This window comes from Drosophila melanogaster, chromosome 2L (assembly GCF_000001215.4).
Source record: "Drosophila melanogaster chromosome 2L".
Taxonomy (NCBI): domain Eukaryota; kingdom Metazoa; phylum Arthropoda; class Insecta; order Diptera; family Drosophilidae; genus Drosophila; species Drosophila melanogaster.
In genome coordinates, this window is record NT_033779.5 from 852761 (window position 1) to 877099 (window position 24339).

The 24339-nt window shown below is 47.8% G+C and overlaps 6 protein-coding genes, 1 long non-coding RNA gene and 1 other non-coding gene across 17 annotated transcripts; 6 read left to right on the top strand and 2 right to left on the bottom strand.

The window, feature by feature from the left end:
- Positions 1 to 7: 7 nt before the first annotated feature.
- kraken lies at positions 8 to 1779 on the top strand. 2 transcript variants are annotated; one of them, NM_057917.4, is made up of 3 exons: positions 8 to 245; positions 432 to 518; positions 785 to 1779. In NM_057917.4, exons 1-3 carry the CDS (start codon positions 176 to 178, stop codon positions 1621 to 1623), a joined length of 996 nt encoding a protein of 331 aa, NP_477265.1. In that variant the 5' UTR covers positions 8 to 175; the 3' UTR covers positions 1624 to 1779. The 2 variants fall into 2 exon arrangements, with proteins under 2 accessions (NP_477265.1, NP_001259847.1); NM_001272918.1 differs by having other exon boundaries at positions 88 to 245.
- A 797-nt stretch (positions 1780 to 2576) lies between these two features.
- CG13949 (uncharacterized protein) lies at positions 2577 to 3879 on the top strand. Of its 3 annotated transcripts, none has more exons than NM_134708.2 (3): positions 2577 to 2863; positions 2927 to 3050; positions 3108 to 3476. In NM_134708.2, exons 1-3 carry the CDS (start codon positions 2790 to 2792, stop codon positions 3345 to 3347), a joined length of 438 nt encoding a protein of 145 aa, NP_608552.1. In that variant the 5' UTR covers positions 2577 to 2789; the 3' UTR covers positions 3348 to 3476. The 3 variants fall into 3 exon arrangements, with proteins under 3 accessions (NP_608552.1, NP_001259849.1, NP_001259848.1); NM_001272920.1 differs by having other exon boundaries at positions 2711 to 2863; positions 3108 to 3879; NM_001272919.1 differs by having other exon boundaries at positions 2711 to 2863.
- A 763-nt stretch (positions 3880 to 4642) lies between these two features.
- Positions 4643 to 7319, top strand: lncRNA:CR45345 (long non-coding RNA:CR45345). The gene has a single exon (NR_124010.2). It is a non-coding gene; the product is annotated as a long non-coding RNA:CR45345 (long non-coding RNA).
- mir-375 (mir-375 stem loop) lies at positions 4782 to 4872 on the top strand. The gene has a single exon (NR_047869.1). It is a non-coding gene; the product is annotated as a mir-375 precursor RNA (primary transcript).
- Positions 7320 to 7436: 117 nt separating the features above from the next.
- CG13950 (uncharacterized protein) lies at positions 7437 to 9046 on the top strand. Of its 2 annotated transcripts, none has more exons than NM_001347748.1 (3): positions 7437 to 7649; positions 8004 to 8597; positions 8669 to 9046. In NM_001347748.1, exons 1-3 carry the CDS (start codon positions 7561 to 7563, stop codon positions 8934 to 8936), a joined length of 951 nt encoding a protein of 316 aa, NP_001334728.1. In that variant the 5' UTR covers positions 7437 to 7560; the 3' UTR covers positions 8937 to 9046. The 2 variants fall into 2 exon arrangements, with proteins under 2 accessions (NP_001334728.1, NP_608553.1); NM_134709.2 differs by having other exon boundaries at positions 7549 to 7649.
- Positions 9047 to 9088: 42 nt separating this feature from the next.
- Positions 9089 to 15594, bottom strand: aru (arouser). Of its 3 annotated transcripts, NM_164393.1 has the most exons (7): positions 13067 to 13101; positions 12117 to 12300; positions 11638 to 12034; positions 11435 to 11578; positions 9803 to 11374; positions 9559 to 9738; positions 9089 to 9498 (listed from the first exon to the last, which is right to left on the bottom strand). In NM_164393.1, exons 2-7 carry the CDS (start codon positions 12146 to 12148, stop codon positions 9406 to 9408), a joined length of 2418 nt encoding a protein of 805 aa, NP_722663.1. In that variant the 5' UTR covers positions 12149 to 12300; positions 13067 to 13101; the 3' UTR covers positions 9089 to 9405. The 3 variants fall into 3 exon arrangements, with proteins under 3 accessions (NP_722663.1, NP_523449.2, NP_722665.1); NM_078725.3 differs by lacking the exons at positions 12117 to 12300; positions 13067 to 13101 and adding an exon at positions 15272 to 15594; NM_164395.1 differs by lacking the exons at positions 12117 to 12300; positions 13067 to 13101 and adding an exon at positions 15054 to 15253.
- Positions 15595 to 15912: 318 nt separating this feature from the next.
- On the bottom strand, positions 15913 to 17097 carry dbe (dribble). The gene has a single exon (NM_057892.4). The coding sequence runs from the start codon at positions 17014 to 17016 to the stop codon at positions 15979 to 15981; it is 1038 nt and encodes a 345-aa protein (NP_477240.1). The 5' UTR covers positions 17017 to 17097; the 3' UTR covers positions 15913 to 15978.
- A 607-nt stretch (positions 17098 to 17704) lies between these two features.
- PNUTS (Phosphatase 1 nuclear targeting subunit) lies at positions 17705 to 24278 on the top strand. Of its 4 annotated transcripts, NM_001272921.1 has the most exons (6): positions 17705 to 17792; positions 18581 to 18816; positions 18881 to 18978; positions 19046 to 19320; positions 19448 to 20779; positions 22278 to 24278. In NM_001272921.1, the coding sequence occupies exons 2-6, from the start codon at positions 18814 to 18816 to the stop codon at positions 23975 to 23977; spliced, it is 3408 nt and encodes a 1135-aa protein (NP_001259850.1). In that variant the 5' UTR covers positions 17705 to 17792; positions 18581 to 18813; the 3' UTR covers positions 23978 to 24278. The 4 variants fall into 4 exon arrangements, with proteins under 4 accessions (NP_001259850.1, NP_001014453.1, NP_001014455.1 ...); NM_001014453.2 differs by having other exon boundaries at positions 17705 to 18816; NM_001014455.2 differs by lacking the exon at positions 22278 to 24278 and having other exon boundaries at positions 19448 to 21389.
- The last annotated feature ends 61 nt before the right edge of the window (positions 24279 to 24339 follow it).

Consider the following 24339-nt stretch of genomic DNA (forward strand, 5'->3'; position numbering starts at 1 on the left):
TCTAGCCATTCCACCGCCAAACCGACATATCTGTCAATAGCTATTGACAATCGAATTCCGTTGATCGGCAAAACTTTGCGACTTTAGTTAGTCGCTTTTTGAGATTCCCCGAGGCAGGAGCTCGCCCGATCCGCGTCCAGCATTACGGAGCACCATTTGCGAGCAGCAATTAGCCATGGGCCAGACACGCGTGGCAGCAACAACAGCGGCGCAATCTCCCGCGGCGGAACTTTCGCCAGAGACAAGTGAGTAAACCGGAGGAGGAGGTCGTGGTCAGGTCACCGACTCGCACGCTCTGCGCACCTGAGTCCGAAGTTTCCGCTGGTTGCGCTTCACCTGGCCCGCGGGCGATTTCACCAGACGCAGACCATTTCGTCACAGCTTGCTTTGGTTTTAGTTGAATTACTTATGTGGATTCCCCCTGCTTTCAGATGGCCAGACGGAGGAGCCCCTGCAGCTGCTGGGCGAGGACAGCTGGGAGGAGTTCTCTATCGCGGTGCCCTGGGGAACCGTTGAGGGTGAGTCACCTGCCAGCCGTTTCCTAATCAACAGCATCGACCATTCATGGCAATCCGACGTGATTTTCGATGTGACGCGGCTAAAATATTTTGTTAGTTTCGACGCACTACAAGTGTTCTACTAACTGAGCCCAATAACGCTATCTCTTTGCTTGTTTTTTGAGTAATATTTTTTGGAAACATCACGCGATTCCCCTGAACGATTAACATACACGTGCTGAAACCAAGTTACATACATATGTACTAATCGATTTTCCCGCTTGCAGCCAAGTGGTGGGGCTCGAAGGAGAGGCAGCCCATCATCGCCCTGCACGGCTGGCAGGACAACTGCGGCAGCTTCGACAGGCTGTGCCCCCTGCTACCGGCGGACACCTCCATCCTGGCCATCGATCTGCCCGGGCACGGCAAGTCGTCGCACTATCCGATGGGCATGCAGTACTTCATCTTCTGGGACGGCATATGCCTGATTCGCCGGATAGTCCGCAAGTATAACTGGAAGAACGTCACTCTGCTGGGCCACTCGCTGGGCGGAGCTCTGACCTTCATGTACGCGGCCAGCTTTCCCACGGAGGTGGAGAAGCTGATCAACATCGATATCGCGGGTCCCACGGTGCGCGGCACCCAACGGATGGCGGAGGGCACTGGCAGGGCGCTGGACAAGTTCCTGGACTACGAAACCCTGCCGGAGAGCAAGCAGCCCTGCTACTCGTACGACGAGATGATCAAACTGGTGCTGGACGCGTACGATGGGTCCGTGGATGAGCCTTCGGTTCGTGTGCTCATGAACAGGGGAATGAGGCACAATCCGAGCAAGAATGGCTACCTCTTTGCCAGGGATCTGAGGCTAAAAGTAAGCCTGCTGGGCATGTTCACCGCCGAGCAGACGTTGGCCTACGCACGCCAGATTCGCTGTCGCGTGCTCAACATTCGGGGTATTCCCGGCATGAAGTTCGAGACGCCACAGGTGTATGCGGATGTGATTGCCACGCTGCGGGAGAATGCCGCGAAGGTGGTCTACGTTGAGGTGCCCGGCACCCATCATCTGCACCTGGTCACCCCGGATCGAGTGGCGCCCCACATTATTCGATTCCTGAAGGAGGCGTAAGATTCCATTACTTAAGTAGACGGCTAGATAGAGAGTACTGTGTGTGTATATAGTTAGTGTATTTCATCCCACTTGTGATGTACAGTGATCAAAGGTATGTGCCCGATTTGCACGGCTCTAAATGTTATAACAGATAATAAACACAAATTTATGACTAAACAAGGTAAAGTCTTTTCGTCACAGCTTTGCTACTTGGACTTTGTGCGGCGAGTTAGCTGTTTAGCAAAATATCTTCAAAGTAAATCTTTTAATAGCTACTATTCTCTTTTTAGCAAGTCACAGTTAAAAACACTTTTATTGGAGTGCTAAGCGAGTTTCGTGGTGAAAGCCCTTAATATTTAATTACCCTTATCTGATTGAGACGCAGACCTTTTCTCGACCTTTGAACCAAAGTATTGAAGGTCTCAAAAGATATCTAATGCTATAATCATCGCCTTTAGTCATCAAATTAGACAAAAAGAAACTTTAGGTAGTCGCGCCTAAAGTCGTAATTTGATTAAACAGAGATTAAAACCTGAAGGTGTAAAAACCGAAAAAGGTTCCACCTAGAAAATAAACTTGCGTCTCCTAGATAATGCTGACGTACATACATACATATATCTTCTATGAACAATAGAGCTATATAAAGTGAATATATATCAACTCTACGATAACTCAAATGAAAATTAATTTCGAATAGCAAGACAGTTGACAAAATTGGTTTATTCGAAAATATAATAAATCATGGGGAGATAAACTATCGCATTTTCCTATGTAATTACTTTCGCATTTATTGACTATTCAGATAAAGCTGAAATCTTTACAACCAACTGATATCGAAATAAAGGGTTCTCATTAACACTATGAAAATTGTTATGTTTGGTATGCTTTTTATTTTAGCATGTATCAAATATCTCCTTTCTCTTGTAATTTAAATTTGAAACCAATAAAATTTTTTTGGAGTGTAAAATAGTATTTTTAAATTCCATGTAAAATATCGTTGGCACTTAAGGGTTCATGCTACCGCTATATTTATCTATCTACGTGGCAACTCCATTCGTCTCCAAAAGTTTCCCCACGGCTGGCAACGCCTCGTAACGGTTGCCAAACAAATTACCGTTGCATGGCAACTCGTTTGTTTGGGCTTTTGTTTACAAATTTACAAAATCCGTTTGCAAGGACGCACAATGGACCTCATCAAGGAGATCAACGACAAATACATGGCCCTCGAGGCGGAGATCGACCAGAAACTGGAGAAAGTGTAGGTTGGTCATGGCACTGTGCAAGGATGATGTTACATACATATATTGGACTACATCTCTAGGCAAGCCGAGGAACTAAAACTGGAACGGCAGAACGAGCAGCTGGCCGAGTCTTCAATCTGTGCACCTGCTCCCAAGGTTCTGTCCTACGAAGAGGCTCTCCTGCGAAACACCAACACCTTGAAGGTAAGCCATCTCTTGGGATATCAGAGGTTCATAAGGTTGTTCCCATTCCCATTGCAGGCTCTGGAAATAGCCAAGGCCCGTTTGAGATCGCGTTCCACGTACTCTCCCGTGGAGAAACTCCTTCAACAGGCCCTGCAGAACTACCGACGGGAGCTGGAGAGTCTGCAGGACGCAGAGGATAGGGGCAAGGATCCGAAGAACCCAGACAACCAGGAGGAGGAGGGGGAGGAGGAAAATCTCTATGATCTGGTCATGCAGAATGTGATGGAGGCCAAGAGGCAACAGACCGATCTATAAGACATGTATTTCCCTGGAACTCGAGCAATTCGTGTGGCCACATTTGATCCAGTTGTATATATTGTTCACAAGTGAGACACTGCCAAGCTGAATAAACAAGCCGCAAGTGTACACATTTGCTGGAAATTGAATCGAGAAAGGTAGAATGCGAATGGGAATGCCAAGTGAAATGGGGTGTATGCTCACACATTCTGTTCCCACTTCAAACAATGATCGAAATGGAGCAAACAACGGTTGACGAAATGCAGCCGCAGCGGGCCACCTTGTTGCCATCCCAATCATCTAAGTGCCCCATCGACGACGATGTTCCCACCCTCGACGTTATCACCGCTGGAAGTATTGTGTATCTGCCAAGGCGAGAAGATATCTCCTGCAGTCAGGCAGGCAACATTAGAGCAAACACATTTACCTAATTAGTTGGCCATCTAACCACTTGGACATCGCCAAATCTGAGTGGAGCACGCCGAAAGGAAGCCCAGGCAATCAACTTGGTAATAAATCAATTAATGACACTCCGTCTCGTGCGAACATCAAAGAAAATTATGACTCTCTTGGCATGTTCGCCTTGTCTTCTGATAAAGTCGCCGGCGATAGCGCGGGTGGGTCGAAGGTGTCACTTGTCAGCGGTACAGCCGGGGTCATAGAGATATAAGCGATACTTATAACAGGGATTGTACCATAATCAGCCAAAAACTGTAATGGTGGGATCAACGAGTTTCTTTCTCTTCTAGGCATTAGATCAAATGGTGATCTTGGGCAGCCTATTACCTTACTACATTTCACCACTATCGTAGTGACCTGAGCTGTGAGCTGGCCTGAATGGATGCACCCGACCGGGGGTCGCAGGCAAAGGGAGCGGGCGAGAGCCCTCACCTGTGCGCACCACTACCTGTTCTGATAAGGCCAGCTATTGAGACAAATTGTGGGGCGACAGCTCCGTTTCCACTGGCATTTCCATTTCTATTTCATTTTCTTCTCAGCCCTTCGGCTACGTTGACAGCGGCGTTTAATGGCCAATACAAAGACAGCACGCACGCTCGGATGTGAGTGCTATCTCGGAATATCACCCACTTTCTGCTCCAGTTCAATATTTCATATTTATTTGCTTTCCGTTTCTGTTTTTCGGCTCTCCCGCTCCCGCTCCCACTCCTCTGCTGCTCGTTGCCGAGCTCCTGGCATTCGCACCTGTACAGGTGAGATATGGGCAACCGATCGACGATACTGGGTGTACTTCGTGGGGCCCCGATTCTTGGTCGGGAGCTGGTGTTTTAAACTTCACCGTCAAATCCGACGTTTCAGTTACGTTCCGAGTCGCGACAAGTGCATATTGTGCCGCCCGATCCAACCGATCGGCGGCTAGATATGGAGCACCCAGTGTGGAGGTGGCGGTGCCTACGTGTAGCTACTCCGACATGGAGCCATCCGAAACCCCTTCCGGGCAGCGAATTACTTGGGCCAAGGGAATGCAAACTGTGATCATCCCGAAAGTTTGTTCGTTTGGCTTAAGTTATTTTCATGTCCGACTAAAGCGCCACGTGGTGGAGATCGGATATACAAGGTGGATATGGTGGCCACCTCCCAAGGAAGTTGTCTTTCGGTCTGCTAACAGCTCGAGTGAACTAATGAGTTGGCCACGCTTGGTGATCCCAACTGGGTACGTCAGCAGGTGAGGATCGGGGGTGGGTCTGAACCCCATGAGCAGCGCCTCCTCGAAGGCCCATCGATCTGGAATGATTAGCCTGGCACTGATACCGAGAAGCGACGTGATTCGCTCCGCTCCCAAATAGCAGACGCCGGCTGATTAAATCCGCCGCCATACTCGGCTTCCGTTTGGGTTTCGGAGTCCGACTCCGACTCCGACTCCGAATCCGAATCCGAGTGGAGAACTGCTCTTCGGCTGGGGCTGGGGCTGGGAATCGGATACTCCACTTGGTGCGCTGGCACGGTCGCTCGGGGCCGTAAACCCATTATCACTATATTGGTTGTACGATTTGCGGATCCGTCGCCAGTTGGCCGACTGTAAAATCTGATTTCTGTAGACGTGTCGTCGCTTTGCCCCAACCGATTCGATACGGCTGGGGAAACTGACTTGGGAACGAGATAAGAGCTCTGGGAACTCTGGGAGCACCGAAAGAAAAACATACACAGTGTGCTGATCATTTCGAGGAATTATCTTACCACCCAGAAACTTATTTGATATGTCGATGATTATACGAGCTGATGATTGAAGATATATGAAGTAGGTATATTGAAGGTATCTTTTTTATCTATTTTCTTCCAGTGCAGTGGGGTGGCAAAGGGCTTTGTGGGTAGGGCAAACGTGGCACTCTCTCTATAAGGTAAAAAGGTAGCCGAAGCCAAACTGATAATTGTGCAACGTACACAAACCTTGCTCGCATTGCTCCACTTGCTTTCGGTTTATCAGTTGGAGTGACAAGCGGAAATTAAAGTTGAAATCGACACGATTATTTCATTAGTTCTGTTTGCGAAGGGCCGAACAAGTGGGCGGAGTGATCCGAAAGGTCGGATCCGAAAGGCAGGAGCTGGCAAGGTCACCCGGATGTTTATATTCGGCAGTCTAGTTGCCGATTGACGGATTGATTGTCAGTGGCCATAACTAACCAATTAGCGATTGCCATTCGTAGCAGGCAAAGCCAGGCACATCTTCGGATGGTTGGGTCGGGTGGGTCACCAGCTGGCCCGGGTGCTCCAAGGTGAAACGCAGCCAGAAATAAGTGCGCCCAGCCAAGTCGAGTTAAGCTGAAGACTTGGACCCAATTCGATCAGGTGCAAGCGACAGAAACAGCGAAGATGGCATAGACAAACAGAGGCCACGTTTTCGTTGGGGGAGTACAGTGAAGCCTCCAAGCAGGACCCCTCCTTTCGAAGAGATCTTAGATCTTAGATCTTGATCTTAGAAATAGTTCGATTAAGGCTAATAGAAATCAAAGCTCTGGCTGAGATCTGGGATCGGATGGATGGACTGGTCGCCTTTAAGGACCTTCCACTGTTCGAGGGCACGAGTGGAGCCCTGGGAAGATGTCATTGGTTTGGACGTGGACGAAAGCGAAAGGTGTAGACGGAGACAGAACTTCAGCGAATATGCCAAGGTACGTCAGGAGAAATGAATTACCCGGACTGGAGTCGTAGCTAGTTGGAAGGGGGATGTCTCGAGGAGGGGCTGGCAAAGTGCTCCAGCCCCCAAGTCGCACTTTACTGCAAATGCAAAAACTTTAGACAGGGAATCAATTGTTGTTACCTTGTTTTATTTCGCCCAAGACACGCAACAACAATGGAACCGTCAAAAGGGGAGAGGCCAAGATGGAGAACACGGCTAGAAGACATTCTAGTAATAGTGGTTACTAGGAGTACTAAAATGTAGCAGTAAGATATAAAAAGGATATGAGCCACCATCAAGGAGTGCCTATTCCTCCAACTAGCACTTATACTTTCTTAATATGAATTTAAGATGACAATTACAACATATTCCTTGTATTTTTATAACTAGTAGCTTGCAAAGTTATTCGGGCAATTAATTTTATGATCGGAAATTCATTATGCGATAAGCAGTTTTTCGAGTTAGGATCATAAATGTTTTATCTTCGAAAAAGTATTACAACGCTTCCGGGTTTCCCAAGTTATGTGGTGCAACAATACTGAATATTCAATATTTAAGCAAAAATAAGGATAATAACTTATCTTTGGCTAGTTTTTCTCCCAGTGTCGCTGGTAACTAGCAACAAATGGGCAGTCGGCAGTTGGGGGCGTGACAGCAACCGTGAAAAGAACTCGAGGATGACAGTTATGGGTTACAAAGGCAAGGATTGAATCAAATAAATAAACGCGCAAGGTTCTCGTCATGGAGCGCGGCTCACTGGGTCGGTTATTAGGTGGCCAGGGGGACAGGGAGCCACCACCGAGTGGATTTATATGGGATTCGATTGAACGGGTTGAGCTCCGACCGGGGTGGGTTCGGGCATGGGCCTGGGGGTAACCTTACCACGTCCACATCCACGTCCATGTCAAGTTTGCATGCGGCTGCAGGTAATTCCCCATTTCACCCGCCTTTACATAATCACAACAAATGAACGAGGAAAGGCGACGGATGGCGAATCTATTAGCATAAGGGCGCATAAAACGGCGCCGGATCCGGCTGGATTCCATCGAGGATTCGCACTCGTCGACTCAGTTGCAGTGGAGCCGTGGAGCCGCGATGAACGTTTGGAAAGCAAAGGTCCTAACGGAGGTCCCATTCGGACACGTCCTCATCGTCAGTGGGCGCGTCAAGCCTCATCCGAATAAGTAATCATCTTTCATAGTTTGGATACCCGGTTCTCCACTAAAAGAATACCGCTTTGATCTGGGTTAAAGTCAAAGGTCAAATGTAGAAGCTGATTTTCTAACCAAATGAAATTAACCAAATGAAATAAACCAATTAGTTCAAAAAGTAAAAAGAGATTAAGTATAAATGGTATTCGAATTATCCGATTATTGACAAAACAATGCAGTTCTAATGCCAACGAAAGGCTTATAAAGCTGTGACAGAGATTTGCAGAAATGAAATGGGTATCCTTAGCGAGTTTGGGGGAGTGCCGAGTATCCTCCCAATCCATATCTAATACTTTTTACTAATGACACCTCTCGAATTACGGACAGAATTTCGCTGGACCTCACGGACAATGTGAACGCGCAGAACGAGAGCGAAACGGTGTTCCTGAAGATCGAGGCCAATTTCCGCGAGGGCCAAATCATCCGCAGCATGTTCCAGCCGGGCGGGGGATGGCAGCAGGAGGAGATCTCGAAGAACTGGAAGTGCGACGGCCCAAAGAACCCGCTGCAGCCTGGCCAGAGCTTCACCTTCCGGGTGGCGGTGCTGCAGCGATGCTTCGAGATCTACGTGAACGACCAGCTGTACGGGTCCTTCGAGTTCGTCAAGTTCCCCAAGCAAATCAACTACGTGCGCACCTACGGCGACTTCGAGAAGATCACCCAGTTCCACCACCGCATGCTCTTTCCGCTCGTCTTCCCCAGAACGCTCATGTGTCCGGACAAGGTGGCCTTCCAGAGCGACGTGCCCAGGCGGTATGAAACCGGCACAGTGGTGGCCATGGAGTGCATCGCCAAGGGCCCGCCGACCACGGAGTTCTCCATCTGCTTCCAGTGCAACGACACCGGGCGTACGGTGCTCCGGTTCCACGTGAACTTCGATCGGACAACCGTGTCACGCAGCTACCAGCGTGAAGACAACAGGTATAAAGGAGTCCGAGACTCCAATATGCAAAGTTCCTCCAAGAGAATTCACCTTTACTCACTTATTCTAGTTTTGCCTTGAGCGACGAGGAGACCGAGGGCGAATTCCCATTTGTGCGCGGAAAGCTCTTCAAGATCGCTTTTGGGCTCGGGGATCGGGCTTTCCTGATCGCCGTCAACGGGCAGTACTTCACCTACTACAACTTTCCCGGACGCCCCTTCTCCATATCCACTCTGAAGTGCTTCACCAACGAAGTGGGCGACTTCGCCGTGCGGAGCCTGGAGTACCACTCCGATTCTCCGCTTCTGGCCCGCGTGGAGAAGTTGTCCATCATTTAATCGATTCGAGTTCTCGTAGTATGCTCTTTGTTCAATCGTTGGCTTTGATCACCGTACAGCACCAGTTAACTTCTTCTTGTGAGCATCCAAATAAAGCAAAGCAGCTCTCCAAACTACAATCTCCTCAATAATCATCAACCAATAGGCAGGTTCCTTTGGATATAATTTTATTAAAACAAATTATTGCCGTCGCCTCCCCTTTTCGCCTGGATGAGCATCAGCTTAAGCATCCGCCTCAGCAGGAGCCACGTGCTGCTCAACAGCTCCCGTCTGGAGCTCCACTTAGGTTAGTCTTAAGGTTAGTTCTGGTTTGCACACTCCTGCGAGCGAGTGCAAGGTATTGGAGCCAATCCGATCGCTAGTGACCAGGACTAGCATCCTAGACGGAACTGCTGATGTCTGTCTCTCTATAACGCTAGATCCTCACTACGGAATATGTGTATATGTATATGGTGATCGCATCTCGATCCTAGAAGTAGCGGAACTCGCCCTTCTTGCCCAGATGCTTGCTGCGCATCATGTCGGTGGGATCCGGCGATCGCTGTTCCATGCCGGGATTATCCTGGGTAATGTAGAGCGGTTAGCAAGTCCCATCATGAATTGAGTGACCAGCCTTACTCACCCCTGATCGCGATTTGTTGCCCGGACCTGTGGGACCCGTCGGTGGCTGCTGCTGTTGCCCGTAGAACTGGGCTCCATCTCCATCCCCGAAATTGAAGGGGGTTACAATCGTGTGCGGCACGTGGGCCACCTGACCCCGCATGTTGCGCGCCTTCCACCACTTTCGGGTATCATCAAGGATCTAAAGTTTCGAAGAGATGGTTATAGGACAGAACGAAGGATGGTAACGTGGGTGCTGGCCTTACCTCCAAGTATTCGCCTCGCATCACGCTAAGCTCCTTGTCGTTGTTGGCGGTTCGCGGATAGGTGACCAGCACAATCTTAGCGCCCGTCGCCTGCAGATCCTCCAGCCAGGACTCGAGCATCTGGTCGTCGCTGACATTCGGCAGGCCTCTGCCTCCACCGCCCAACTCCGACGAAGGCCCCGGACCAGCTCCTGCTCCGTACCCGTTTCCACTGCGAGATTCCCTCGTATGCAGATTCTGCAGACCAGCTGTGATGGCGCTAAGGGTTGGTCCAGCTCCTGGTCCGTGGCCATGACCATGGCCATGTCCCGCTGCTCCGCCGCCCCTGCCTTCGATCGAGTCGAACGACAGCTCGCTGCGGGCGTTAAAGTCAGACGCACTGATTGCGCCCGCCCGCTCTCTGTCGCGCTCCCTTTCCCGCTCCCTTAAACCGTCGTTGCCGTGGTGGATGGTGTACTTCTCGATACCCATGGCCATGTTCATCCCGTTCCCCGAGTCGTAGTCATCGTATCCGCCTCCCCCACGACCATTTAGTCCGGATCCAGCCTGGACCTCGAGTCTGCGCTTGCTCACATGAGCGGGCGGGGAATTTGGTGGTGGCTCCAGTTCATCGTTGATCAAATAGTCCGGTGACCAGCCATCGAGGAAGACCGGATGGTAGGATCCAACGTCATCCTTCCACTGATCTCGCGGGATCACCCAGGCATCGCCCAACGAGCGCCACAGCTCCGTTTCCTTGCTGGTTACACAGTTGATGAGCAGGTTGATGGCCTCTCTGGTCAGCAGGGGATTAACCACACGGGCCGGTAGCTGTGACTCGTAGTACGTGTCGCTGGAGGCCTCCACAATCAGAGCCAGCGGCGTGAAGAGGAAATGCACCAGTTCGGGAGCGTTGGGATCGTGGATGTGCGCCTTCAACTTTGCCAGCAGGTTAAATGACAGCTTAAACTTGGCAAAGATGTCCACGAACTCCTTCTCGTGGGGAGGCCGTGTCCTCAAAGTGAGCAATCCCTCCCCCGGATCCCTTTTCTTCGACTTCCGATTGCGACGACGGCGCTCGAGCTCCCGGGAAGCGGCGGCGGCGTGCTGAAGACGAGCTATGAACTTCTCGATGTCATCGAAACAGTGATTCAGCACAGCCACATCCCGCTCGTACTTCTCGCTGGACGTGGAGCTAGTCTCATCGCGCTCCGTTGCGCCACCGCCCCCAATCCCACCGTGTTCCGAATCCGTCTCGCCACTAATGTGGGCAACGTCATCGCCAGAAACTCCTACTCCGGCACGGATTCCATACTGTTCCATGCTGCTCCTTTGGTGCATGTGATGGTGGCTTTCGCGCTCACGGTCTCGATCACGCTCCCTCTCGCGCTCTGCCCGCTGCTCCCTGTGCTGGTGCAGCTCCACTCTACTATGCGACGAGGACGAGGAGGTTTTGCTCATCATCATGGCCATGCTGGAGGCTCCTCCGCCTCCTGATTGAGTGGGTGTGGCACCGCGCTGCTGCGTTATCATCTTGCCGCTTCTCAGCTGCTTCAGATCCTCAACCAGGTGAACGGCGGACACACTTTGTGACTGCAGGGATAAATCATTTGAATGAAACTGTCATGAGACAGAAGCCTCACTAATTCTCACCTGGAATATGTGCATCTCGGAGCGAGAACCACCGCCTCCGGATACGATAAAGACCAGAATGTTGTTGTATAGCTCCATGGCGTCATTCGAGGTGAATGCGGTGGGCTCCTGAACCAAGGAGGCGGGGAATCTTTCGATTATGTTCTGTAAGGCAAGGATGAAGATGAGTTCCATAAGGATCTTTCCCAGTTTGTGAAACGTACCCCTGTTTCATAGTCCATAATTAGCACCCACTGATAGTCCAGGCAGAGCTGCATCTTCTGCGACCAAATACCCGTGGTCTTCTCCAGCTGAAGGAGGCGACGCATTCCGTCCGCCGGATACACAATGCCGGACTCCTTGTTGACCGTGAAGGTGGCCAGGTGTTCCAGCAGGTAGGTGGGCTTGTCGTGCAAGTCACTCTCCAGACGCTCCCGCTCCTCGCCGCCTCCGCTGCGATCGTCTCCGGAATAGTCTCCTCCTCCGCCGCCGCCTCCATGGGCACCGCCTCCTCTTAGGCTTCCGCTACTGTTTCCAGCACTGCCGCCTCCGTTCGAGTGGTGGTTCACCATGGTGTCTCCCAATCCCGGTACAGGCTTCGATCGACGTCTGAAGCTCCGTCTAAAAATAAAATTTTTTCACATCATCATCATCGTCAACAATTTTGTATATCGGTCTTTGATTCGTTTAAAATATAAGTTACCGTTTAAATGATGAACTTAGTAGCTTAAACATTGATTAAAAGTTTTGATCGTTACCAACTTATACTTTTGCTTCTTAGGTCGAGTTGAACTATCGTCATTTGAAAATAATATTTAGAATTATGTGTATGCTTTTAATAATCCCATTTAATCGCTTATTCCAATGACTAAAACATTATATCGTGACTGCTGTCGAAAAACATGTTTAACTTGATTAGAATAGTATTCCCAAAACTAAATTTCCTATTGGCAGGGGTGTGGTTAAGCCCCTTGGAAGTCTGGTTCCCAATTTGGTCTCTCAAGACCTTAAAGCCTCCGCTGACCGAGTCTTCGAGCTGAAATCTTATGAGTGTCGAATACGAAAATTGGTCCTAAAGTATGTGTTAGATCATTATGCTGTGTTTATTTTGTGCAGCTGAGACTAAGTCCCTCTGCATCCGAAGGCCCCTAATCCCGCCAAGCCACTTGGATATTGCGCAGCCAATCGTCTCTGACTCAGACCGCATTCCGATTCCAAGCCTCCACTAGCGTTGGCATACACACTCCAAGCGATCCGCACATGGCCGCAATTATTCTCAAACTTTAACATTTCGTTGTTGGCTTGGATCAGCATTGGAATTCAAAAATCGCGCTACTTCCACTTCCCCAGGTTCTCCTCTAAGCTCGGTGTCTCCACTTTGACTACACAGAGAATATCTTTGGATAGTTTACTTCCGATTATATTCATCTTATTTGTATTAACAGCAGCAAATTGTATTGCATTGTAGATGTAATAGAGAGTAATTGTAGAGTAATAGCTCTTATCTTCAAAAATTAGGCCAACTATGGTTCTATGTCACAGTAACATTCTTTTCAACACTCGGATAAATCTCTCTTATTTTTTCTGTGTAGCCAGTGAACACACCTGCAAAAGACACACACACACACGTAAAACTGAGATTTGCAAACACACTTTCTCGCTCCCTCTCGCTCTAACCCTCGCAGACTCTATCCAAACCGCTCCCTCGACTCAAGTGACAGCAACAACTTTTCCGCTGTTTTAGGCTGGGCTCAGACGCCGACTGCGACGCGGGCAGCGGTGTCGCATACCTATCTACACTAAGCAAAAATCGCTACTGTTTTTATAAAGATATTGAAAATCATTATAATAATCCTATGGCGAGAAAGTCTCTAGAATGTAGTTCTAACCATTTTTAAATGTTAACAACATTTTCCATGATAGAAACACCCCCAAGTTTGTCGATTGTTTTCAGTGTATCAATCCAGCAGTGTCGCAGGGTCAATGGACAGGGGAAAGGGGGTGTTGGGTGCTTGTGTACTTGCAAACAGGTGAAAGAGAAACTGCAGAGGGGGTCAGCTGGAGGCACTATCTGCTTACGATCTTGTACAAGCCAAAATCGCAGTAAACAAACAAGCGAAGTGCACGTAAAAAAGAAAACACTGACCCACTACACCCCTGGAAATGTTTTGTTTTCGTTAAGTTGCGCCGCTGTGTTATATTTCAGCGTTTTACTGTTCGTACAAGCCCCAAATTGCATCACACTTGTGGAATTTGACAGATTTGTGTTTTCGCTCCTAACTCTACAGCAGCTTAGAGGCCAATGACGAAACGCGATAAACATTATCGCACTTGGGTAACATGGAAATAGTTGGGCTTGCATAAATCATGCTTTAGAGAAAGTACTAAAGCTGCTGGGTGATTTGAAGTTAAGTTAAGTCATCATAAACATCTACAAAAACATTATGCTAAATGAAATACATATATGTTTATAATATAAGTATTACTACTTTTGTACTTCTATAATCTTGAAATATTTGCAATCCACACATATGTATCTATGCATCTGTAAATAGGGGAAAATTATAAGCCTCGGTAAGGCAATCTAAGATACATAACTGCACTGGTATCTAAGAACTCCCCGACAAGAACCATAAACCTGGAGACATGCCCCAAGCATAGCTTCCATTCAGGTGAAGATAATTAATTGGGTCCTGATAAGCGTGAGATGGGGTGTTAGAGCCTCAAATAATTCAGACAGCTGGGATTTAGATAAAACGGCGGCGTGCGGTACACTTGCTTTTTTATTTTATCTCGCATACTTTTTGGTTTACGAAGCAAATGGCAAAACAACAAATGACAATAGTTGTTTTTGCTGTTCTTTGGGTGGAAACCCGCTCGTTAGATGGTGGTGGGCTGGAGGGGGGTGGAGAGACATCGACACCCCGATCCACACTATTGTCGTCCCCCTCGCGCGCATGCGTGGCAGATAAGCTGACGTCTTTGCTTGCGCTGGTGTGTGCGGCTTGAAAAGGTATTTGTCTCCGTGTCTCGAGCCCCCCGGCACCCGCCACCCCCTCGCCTGTTGCTGCAACTTTAGTTTTTGACCGACCGCATTTTTTAAGCTTTCTTTTCCACCTGTTTTCCGTTTTCCTCTCTCACTGTGCGCTGTTTATATTCCACGAGCCTCTCTCAGACACACACACACACGTCGCCTATAAGCCGCACTCACACAGGTGAGGCTTCACAGTAATGTGCGAGCGCGGATATACAGTGGACCCTCAAATAAGTAATCTAATTGAAAATAACATCCTTGAAGCTCTTTAGGCAATTATTTAAATTAATAATCTAACCAATTTCAAATGATTGAACTTAGTATATGTTCCAGATTTCCCGCAATCGAGTATTACTTCACCGACGCATTACTGTATGTACAAAAGTGGGAGCGGCGGCAGGTTTCGTATTGATTTTCAATGCTTTGTTCAATTCATTCACTAATTCACAGACACAGGCTCAATTCGCTGTATGTATTATTCTAATTGACCGCATTTTCCGGTGAAATGTGTGATATTCATATGTATGTGTATACACTCCCTTCGCACACACACGCACAACACACAGGTATCGATATCACGTTAGCATTTCGATATCATCCTCTCACCTAGCAGCACATTCTTTTTCTAATTAGCACGAATAATCCAAGTCTCTGTCACGTTTGCTTGGCATTTCAACTGGCTTTCGGGCTTATTTTCGGGTTTAGCTTCGGTTTTAGGCGTTACAACTGCGATCACTCGAGCATTGTTTCAATTTTAATTCAAACATTAAAAGTAACTGTAGTCCAGCACTTAATCCTCTCTTCTTCTTCCACCTCCTTATTACCTGTCTTCGCCGTTCTCTCCGTCCTTTTCTGGCAGCCGCCGCCTTTGGTCTAGTGCTTTCTCGCTCCTCTTTGATTTTTATTTTTAAGACGGCTTTCTTTCGCTCCGTTCTTTTTGATTCTCACAGACCGTTTTTCTATTTTCTATTTTTCTGTCGCTTGCGGAAAATAAACGTACGAATAACAATAGCCCCGCGACGCCAATGTTGTTGTTGCCGTGGCTTTTCAGATACTGTTTTTGTTGTTATTGTGGAACGCACGCGAGCGTCATCCGCTGTTTAAGCGCGGTTAGTACATGTCAGTCCGGTACCAGAAATCGTACTAACTTGGCTCATTCGCTGGCCTTTTGAGTTGTTTGTATATATTTGTATTAAGCCACTTGTTGAGAGAGTGCGACAGAGAGAGAGAGGGAGAGAAAGAGATCTCTCTCTACACTAGCGGGCACCGCAATAGAATCAAAATTATTGTATAAGTATTTAATTTAATTTTATTACAAGTATAAGGTATTCAGCATGTTATATGCTGAATTAGCATTATGTATCCATTGCATTTTTGGAGATTGGCTTTTAAAAACAACTAGAATTAATACGAGTTCGTCCCCACAAACTTTTCATCCCATTAGTAAACCTTAAGATTTCTATTTACACGTTGCTCAGAAAATCAATTTTTATTGAATAGGTCCTACTACTAATTAAAACTAGGAAAACTATCAGCTGCTCCTCGCCTTCTTGTTGGCCTTGATCAGCTTGGCCTTCAGGGCCTTCACGTCCACCTTGCTGGAGGAGGAGCCATCCTCCTTCTTCCGACTTGAAGCAGCTGACTCCTCCGTGGGCGGGACAAAGTCCTTGTTTCGGCGTTCGTCCTGGCGCTTGGCCGCCTCCTTCTGCTTTTCGGTGCGCTCCTGGTTGCGCTTCGCTTGCTTCTGCTCCTGGTTGAGGAAGTACTCTCCGCTGGCCAGCTGCTTGTCCACCTTGCTCTCCGGCTGGCTGGGCGGGAATGGGGTGTACTCCTTCTTTTGCTTCTTGACCTTCGGCTGCTTGCGTTTGCTAATGTTTTTGTTCTTGAACTTGGGCAGGAATCGGGACCAGTCCTCGTTGGCCAGACGCGGATCCTTCATCAGCTCCCGCTTGATCATCAGAGCCTTAATGTTGTATATGGGGTGCACATTGTTCATGGTCTCCAGGACTATATCCCGCACCTGCTGAAGGCCCTTGTAAGGACCCAAGGCGGAGACTGTGTTTCCTTGAACCAAAACGTAGCAATCGGTGAGCAGTTCAATGGACTTAAGGGTGGCGCCGTTAGGTCCGATCAAACGCTGTCGCCGCTTCACGAACTTCTCCTTCTTGTGCACAAGGTTTCCGATTTTGATGATGTCACACCCAATGTCGTCCTGCAGGACCCGCTTGGCCTGCTCGAAGGGAACACTTCTGGCCATCAGCTTGATCATATCCCGCGCCTTGATGATGATGTAGGGATCCCAGGTCTTGCGACTGGTCTTCACCACCATGCTCCCCTCCATCAAATCTAGCTCCGCCTTCAGGTGGTGCTCCGCCAAGCACTGCTCCACCAGAGGCCAAACCTCCTTAAGATAGCGCTCCCGATATTTGGGAAACAGCGTGGCGAAGGAGCTCTCCTCCACCATCCCATGCGGGTTGTCCTCCTGCCTGAAGGCAGGGATCTTCATGGACCACGCATTGTCCACCGGCTCGGTGCTGATTTTGGTCTCCTCCGCTTCACTTTCGCTCATCGTTACTCGAGTTTTCAGAAGCTAATTCTACAGGTAAGATTCTTGCACGCTTGTTTTGGCCAGGCTGCCAGATCAGCGGTAAATGCGTGTGACCATATCAGGGAAAACTGGTTGGTTAATATTATTGATAGATTACCTATTTAAAGGTTTATTTTTATCTTGATTATAAAATAAATTTTTCGATTGAGAATGTTTTAAAATATATATTCAAATACAATTATATTTGATCGTGTGCCAGATAAATGCCTTAACAAAATTGCGATTCCAATGTAACTCAAATATTAAGGATATTGGGTACATCAATACTAATAAAATATGCAATTCTGAATATCTAAAATATAAGAAATAAGTCAAACAATACATGATTTAGCCCTGACACCTTCACAAATTTTATTTAATTGAAAAAGAGCTCAGGGTATCTATAACTTATGCCATTATATGTGTTAGAATAATTAAGATGAATTAAAATCTTAATTCAATAAATTTCTTTTTATAGCATTCGCTATTATCCACCGTGGATAGTTTTTGAAACTGTTAACGGGAAACTAAATCCATTTATATTAAAAGTGTTTTTAAGTAAATAATTATTGTTTGTACTTTCAAAATAGGGGTATTAATTAGATTACCATATTCCGACTATGCGTTTTGGTATTTTCTAAACAAACTTTTATTTTCAAGCAAGGAAAGGTCACACGATTTTGTGAGCCTAAGCAAAGCGCACGCAGGAGTTTTCGGAGAGATAGAAAAATCGTCGCCAATTAAATATTTAACAAATTGTAAGGCCGATAAACAATTGTACATTTAATATATATTTTCTGGAAGGCTTATTACCGATTTGCTCGACCTAAGTGTGCGGACCTAACCGCATGTCCAATTTTGGGGCGTGGACGTGAACGAAAGCCGATAATTAGGATTAAACAAAGAAAAATCAATATAAAGTGGCCGATATTGTTGAAGTTGCTATTAAAAGACAATTTTCTAGCATTTCCCTTGGCTGCGGATTTAATTACGCCTTTGTGAAAAATTGTGAAAATCAAAATGGCGTCATTGTTGTGTGCGTGGCAAGGCGCTGCCAACCTGCTTTAACAGAAAAACTAAGTAACTTTCACATTTTGCTTGTACCTAAAGTCAAATTTGGGTTGTAACCAAAAACGAGGTAGAGAGACATTTGTGCTACAAACGTTCAGACGAACGCATGTTTTCGTATCAATACCAATACGTCGTAATATATAATTTTCGGTTTTCTGAGAGTGGACAGCCTTCAGGGCTGCACTGGCTTATCGATTACCGATAGCCGCGAGCACACGTCCGAATTTCATCAGTGCCTGAAAAAATCGCAACGCGTAAAACACGTTTTCTGCAGCTCCAAAACAAAAAACAAAACATTCAAGCGGAGGGATTATTGGTTTACTGCCAGTTGAGACAATAAAATAACAGCATTTATCATATTTTGGCGCTGCTGCTGGAATTTATTTAATACTCGTCTTAAAAGTGAATTGTAGGGATATAGCAAAATTTTATCCTGCTAAATTTGTTCTCAGACTGGTGTTTTCTCCTATTTTAGATACTATTGCAGTCCTTGAAAAAGCGAATTCTTATGGAATTACGTAATCAGTGGAAATTTAGTATCTATTAAGACACCCATACCAACAAAAGCGAGTGTCGGTGCACACACGCACGATCCAACACACGCGCACACGTTGCGTATGGTCACACCTACAAGTGTGGAAGAGAGACGGCTATAGGGAGTTAGCGTTGCCAGATAAATTTTCTTCTTTCGCACGACTAACAAAGAAAATGGTGAGTTATATTGGCTAGGAAATGCAACAACAGTTGTGCTTTATTTAATGTTTTTATTCGACAGCCTCGTATAGTTCCACTGCAATTGCTGAGGTGCCTGCGGGTGCTTTTGGACAATAATGGTGGAATTTTAAGTGCAGTGGAGGTGAAACGCATTTCGGGGTAAGTTCACCACTTGTCAGCAGCGACACCTATCGGCGTTTGCTAATATCAAGTTTTTCGCCCACAGTTTGATGGCCAAGTATTCAAAAAAACTCGTCTCGAAATGTGTGTATGTACAAATTCTGAAATCCACAAAGACGGAACTATTGGGCGACTTTATGGCGGTGGGCGGTTGGTCGCTGGTCTACACCTGGTTAAATGATGCCATCAGGGCCATGAACTGGCCGCTGGTACAGGAGATCCTGGAACTGCTGCTCCTTTCTCCCGTGGATGTCAATCGCCTCAAGATAAACTCAGCACCTATTCTGGTCAAGGGGCTGTGCAAGGATGGCGGCAACGAAGGTAAGTTTTCTTTGATAAGTCTTACTCTAGTCGTAGATTAGTGTTTTTGGGTCATGTTTTGGGCTGTCCTTTATGCTTTTAATTACCTAGGGATTACTAATTGGCTTTTCTCGACCCCGTTTTCCAGGTGTACGCATTCTAGCCAAGCGTTTGGTAGAGCAGTGGCTGAAGATTGTGACGGAAAACACAAGCATGACGATCCAAGGTGCTGCGCCACATATTGCAGCCACTACTGCCTCTCAGGTTCCTGCATCCGTTTCTGGAGCTGGCTCCGCTTCAGTTCCGGACTCTGCCTCTTCTTCAGACAGCACTGATAGCGCCGGAGCACCTGTGACGTATACCATCACCTCGGCGGCCAACAGTAGCAATTCCAACAGCATTACCATCAAGTGGAAGCCTTTGTTGGACAACCCAGATGGTGGCGACGAAACGGATTCTGGCACACAATCGAAAGACAACGAGGTGGAACATCTGGAAAAGGGCTCCTCCGCAACCCACTTATTAGCAGATGCTAGTCTGGGGAAAAAGTCCGGGTTAGATGATAGTAGCTCCGCGGCGGAGGTTAAGTCTGGGGAGGACGTGGATAATAAGAAGCATAAGAGCTCAAAGAGCGACAAAAGTAAACGGTCCGAGAAGGAGCGCGAGAAGGATAGAAAGAAGGAAAGTTCAAGTCATAGGTCCTCCTCATCTAGCCATAAGTCGTCCTCTTCCTCGTCATCCTCCTCTTCGAAGAGCAGTTCTTCCAAGAGCTCCTCATCTTCTTCCTCTTCCCATCGCAGTTCTAGCGATAAATACCGCGATAAAGACAAGGCTCGCTCAAGTTCCGGCTCCTCCAGCTCGAGCAAGGACCGGGAGCGCAGCAGCGGTTCGTCTTCTTCTTCCTCGAATAAACACAAGTCCTCAAAGTCCTCCTCGTCGTCGTCGTCGTCGTCGTCGAGCAGCTCTGGTTCTAGTTCGTCCAAAGATCGCAAGTCGTCGTCGTCAACTTCGTCATCATCCTCATCCTCGAGGCAGGACAAGGACAAGGACAACAAGCTAATGCCTCCGCCAGCTGTGGCAGCATCAAATGCTGCAGGTACATCTCCTACAGCTTCGGCAAAGGAGAGCGACGCACAGAAGCCCAGATCGATTCCTATCATGTCCCGCAAGGCCTCCATTTCGATAGAAATTCGCCGGGACACCGAAAAGACGGCCACTGTAAAGACGTACCAGTCCAAATTCAGATCGCATGGCCTGACGGAAGAGGCTCCGCCTCCCCCATCTCGCAAGGGCCTAAAGAAGCCCACATCGTCGGCGGTTGCCGCTTCACCCGCTTTAATGGCAGTCCCGTCTTCACTGAAGCGACCATCGCCGCCACCCAGGGATTTGTCCACCGACAAGAAGGCCAAGATCGACATCAACAACGTCGCGGGACATGTGGAGAGGCCCGGAGCCGCCAAGCTGATAGCGCCCAAAAAGAGTAAGCAACAGATGCTAGAATCACTATTAATGCTCTTCTCTATTTTATTCCACAGCCCAAGAACTTTGGTGGCTTTTGCTTTTGTTTTCGATCGGAGTCGAATGTCGAACTCCGCCGTATTATTTGTTGATCTCCATTCCATTCTCAAGGTGTTTAATTTTGCTTGGGGCGGGTCTTAAATTGTAGAGCAGAAGTGGGGCCTTTTAGTGTGGGTACTTTGCATTATAATGTATCAATCGTGGCGGTGTTATCCCCGGATCGAGTTTGAACTGCAAGCTGCCCGAGTGTGAGTCTATGACCTCAATTCCGGATGACGGCGGATGAAGTTGAATGGAGTTGAATCCCGAAATCTGGGCACTGCGCATGCGCTGAGACCGAACGAAAACGAAATCTGAGGCACAGACGATGCCGCCGCCGCCGTCGTCGTCGTCGTTGTCGCTGCCTGATGTTAAGTATTCAAACCTCAAATCTTGAACGTATTTAGCTTAGCTTAGCTATAAGGTATGTAGATTCACTTGGCGAGCAGCCCACCTTAAAGACTTACAAATAAAATACGGTTTCCTCTAGAAAAATACGATTTTTCTATTGAATAAAAAAATGCATTGAGCGCAAAAGAAACGAAAACGAAAATATTGACTTAAGCTGGCGGTTCTATAAGTTGGTAGGTGGTTCGATCACCACCGTGGGCTTGAGTCCCAGCTGCTTTGCTTTGGCCTCGATTTTGCTGTCGTGCGTCACCGAGGGTCTCCACAATTGTTCGCCTCGCTAGAGCAGGCAACCCTAGTTTACCCACATCCTCGTCGTAGTGCGTCATCAGCGGATGCGTCACCTTGGCAGTAAGCTGCACGGTGCGCGTAATCTGATCGCAGTGTCGGGTTCCTTGGGTAGATTAGTGCTGAGGAAACCCAATGACACTTATCGATGTGCTGACATAAATATACTAAAAGCATCAAAGTTTAAAGAGGTTTAACTATTGCGTATAACTAGTAGTCTTAGCAATACACTTTTAATAAGCGTACTTCTCAAGTTTCAATCGCAATGAGAGCTTATAACTATTTTAATTATGATGATTAAACACTATTTGTGTTGAAAAACTAGTTAAATAAAAAAAAGTCGAATAATTACATTTTGACATTTATATATGAAATTATACCGAATAAAGTCGAGCAAGCCAAAACTTTTAAAGAACTTTTGGGGAAAATTCATGAATTGTTTAGTAGTTCTAGGTTTTGGTATATATTCGGTGCTTATTCCAGTAGAGAGACTCCCATTTCATTAATTATCGAAATGTGGGTAAACTTAATCAATCAATCATAAACACAACAAATGTGTGTGTCCAGATCAGATTGTTTCTTTCCATAACTTTTTTACTTCTAGCAATTTCCAGCAAAAGCAAAATCCACCAAAGCCAATGGGCCATTCAACGAAGGCCACTTAAACATTTTCTTAACTAAACCAATTACTGGAGCGATTACTTACTTTACCCTCATTTTTCCAGTTCAAACCCTGGTGGAGACCAACCTGTTCTCGGACGCCCTGGCCGCCTCCATCGAACCCAAAAAGGTGGTGAAGCGCAAGCGTACGTCTGCAACATCGCCCACGGACAAGGACGCGCCACTGGCGCCGCTTAAGTTCTACCAGGATACTCTGGACGAGTCGAAGAGCGAGGAGAAGTCGGACGACAGCAGCAAGGAAAACGATGATGCGCGCTCCTCGTCACCTGGCAAGGACACGGATGCCGATGACGACGACATTCCCCTTAAGAGGGTCAAGGAGGACATCGAGCAAAAGGTGCAGAAGGCGAAGGCTGCGGCAGGCGGAGAAGGCGGAGAAGCGGGTAACACCTCTGACAACGCTGAAGATCTTCCCGAGGAGCCCAAGAAGCCTGGACCTGGCTGTGGACCCGATGGACCACCGGGAGTGCTCACGCTGCACCGCCGCAAGGGCCCGAAAAAGAAGCTAACCTGGCAGTCAGAGGAAAAGCTCACCCAGATACGATACTTCGAGGTCGATCGCTCAGAGCGCGTAAATGTGATGAAGCAGACCTTCCTGGAAATGAAGAACATGGAGCGATTCAGCGAGCGGGACGCGCTGACCATTGCTCGGCGTGGATTCGACGATACCATGGAGCCGCAAATGGAGTGGCGGCCACTACTCGAAGTCGATAATGTGCCCGACCACCCGAACGGAAACCTCTCCAAGCAGCGCCAGGTGCAGATGGACAGGGAGGCCACCACTCTAAGAGCCCTGTACTTCTCGCCCGACATGATTCCCGACAGTCCTGCGGAGGCGGAACTGGAACCGCATTTTGCTCATGACATTCCCGTGATACCCATGGATGACCTGACGGGGAATCCGGATGCTGTCAACGACTACAGTGCCTTGGCGTGGCCGGAGCCCAAGAAATACGCGCCTAGCTCGGGAGTCGGAGCAAATATCAGCGGATCGGACATGGGCTTCAATGACAATATGTTGACCGGACTGGGAGCTGGACCGAACCTAATGCAAAATCCATTCGATCCGTTCATGGGAGGCATGCCTGCTCCCACGGGAATGCCACCCGGACCAAACATGATGCCAAATCAAGTGCCCAACGGAACGCCGCAAATCTGGCAGAACCAAATGGGTCCGGTAGGTGGGCCGCCCGGTGTACCGCCCATGATGAACGGACCCGGTGGCCCCGGAATGGATATGAGCAATATGAACATGAACAACATGCCACCGCAAAACTTTATGGGCAATCAGTTTGGAAGTCCAGTGTCTCCATTCGGAAGCGGCCCACCACCTGGATTCAATCAGTACCCGCCCATGATGATGAATGGACCAGGTCCGGGACCGGTAATGGGACCCAATGGTCCAGTGATGGGACCCAACGGCCCCATGATGAACGGCCCACCCAATGGACCCATGATGAACGGGCCGCCCAATGGAATGGGGCCAGGACTGATGATGGGCGGACCTAGGAATAACAACAACAACAACAACAGGAACAAAAACAACGGCGGCGGCATCTGGCGCAGCGGGGGCAACAACTTCCAGGAGAACTCCGGCGGCAACTGGCGCTCAGCAGGATCTGGCCCCAATCGAGGAGGTGGAGGAGGCAATGGCAACACCGGCGTCTGCAAGCAGTTCATGCGAGGACACTGCAACATGGGCAAGAACTGCAAGTATGTGCATCCGCAGAAGAAGCGCTTGTAGGACCTACCCGAATCTTCTGCGGAAGATTCAGCTGCATAGATCTCAGACGCGCAACGGAGGCCAAGATTTCCGAAATCGAGTCCCCACATGAAGACTGTATCCAGGTTAGCCGCCGCAAGTTAATCTAAGTGTATATATGTATTCGGTATATTTTTGTGTAGACGCAGTCTATCCCTAAGTTTTTAGCCTAAGATCTGGGTTCAATTCCCTGCCCCGCTAACTTTATTATTATGCTGATTACCATAAGGTTAAATATTTATAAGTTTAAATTTACACAATTAAATATCAAGTCATATGATGCAAAGCCAATGCAGTTGATTTATTTAGTGAAACGAATTGAATGCACTTTTAGAAACGATACT

What these genes read in the sequence shown, in the direction of transcription:
- kraken (NM_057917.4), top strand. Translation starts at nt 176, where the DNA reads ATGGGCCAGACACGCGTGGCAGCAACAACAGCGGCGCAATCTCCCGCG. An exon ending in GGAACTTTCGCCAGAGACAA is followed by an intron (nt 246 to 431) that starts GTGAGTAAACCG and finishes CCCTGCTTTCAG; the next exon opens with ATGGCCAGACGGAGGAGCCC. An exon ending in GCCCTGGGGAACCGTTGAGG is followed by an intron (nt 519 to 784) that starts GTGAGTCACCTG and finishes TCCCGCTTGCAG; the next exon opens with CCAAGTGGTGGGGCTCGAAG.
- CG13949 (NM_134708.2), top strand. Translation starts at nt 2,790, where the DNA reads ATGGACCTCATCAAGGAGATCAACGACAAATACATGGCCCTCGAGGCG. An exon ending in GACCAGAAACTGGAGAAAGT is followed by an intron (nt 2,864 to 2,926) that starts GTAGGTTGGTCA and finishes CTACATCTCTAG; the next exon opens with GCAAGCCGAGGAACTAAAAC. An exon ending in GAAACACCAACACCTTGAAG is followed by an intron (nt 3,051 to 3,107) that starts GTAAGCCATCTC and finishes TTCCCATTGCAG; the next exon opens with GCTCTGGAAATAGCCAAGGC.
- CG13950 (NM_001347748.1), top strand. Translation starts at nt 7,561, where the DNA reads ATGAACGTTTGGAAAGCAAAGGTCCTAACGGAGGTCCCATTCGGACAC. An exon ending in GTCAAGCCTCATCCGAATAA is followed by an intron (nt 7,650 to 8,003) that starts GTAATCATCTTT and finishes AATTACGGACAG; the next exon opens with AATTTCGCTGGACCTCACGG. An exon ending in TACCAGCGTGAAGACAACAG is followed by an intron (nt 8,598 to 8,668) that starts GTATAAAGGAGT and finishes CACTTATTCTAG; the next exon opens with TTTTGCCTTGAGCGACGAGG.
- aru (NM_164393.1), bottom strand. Translation starts at nt 12,148, where the DNA reads ATGTTTAAGCTACTAAGTTCATCATTTAAACG. An exon ending in TTATGGACTATGAAACAGGG is followed by an intron (nt 11,579 to 11,637) that starts GTACGTTTCACA and finishes CTTGCCTTACAG; the next exon opens with AACATAATCGAAAGATTCCC. An exon ending in GCAACAAATCGCGATCAGGG is followed by an intron (nt 9,499 to 9,558) that starts GTGAGTAAGGCT and finishes TACATTACCCAG; the next exon opens with GATAATCCCGGCATGGAACA.
- dbe (NM_057892.4), bottom strand. Translation starts at nt 17,016, where the DNA reads ATGAGCGAAAGTGAAGCGGAGGAGACCAAAATCAGCACCGAGCCGGTG.
- PNUTS (NM_001014453.2), top strand. An exon ending in GAGGTGAAACGCATTTCGGG is followed by an intron (nt 18,979 to 19,045) that starts GTAAGTTCACCA and finishes TTTCGCCCACAG; the next exon opens with TTTGATGGCCAAGTATTCAA. An exon ending in CAAGGATGGCGGCAACGAAG is followed by an intron (nt 19,321 to 19,447) that starts GTAAGTTTTCTT and finishes CCCGTTTTCCAG; the next exon opens with GTGTACGCATTCTAGCCAAG.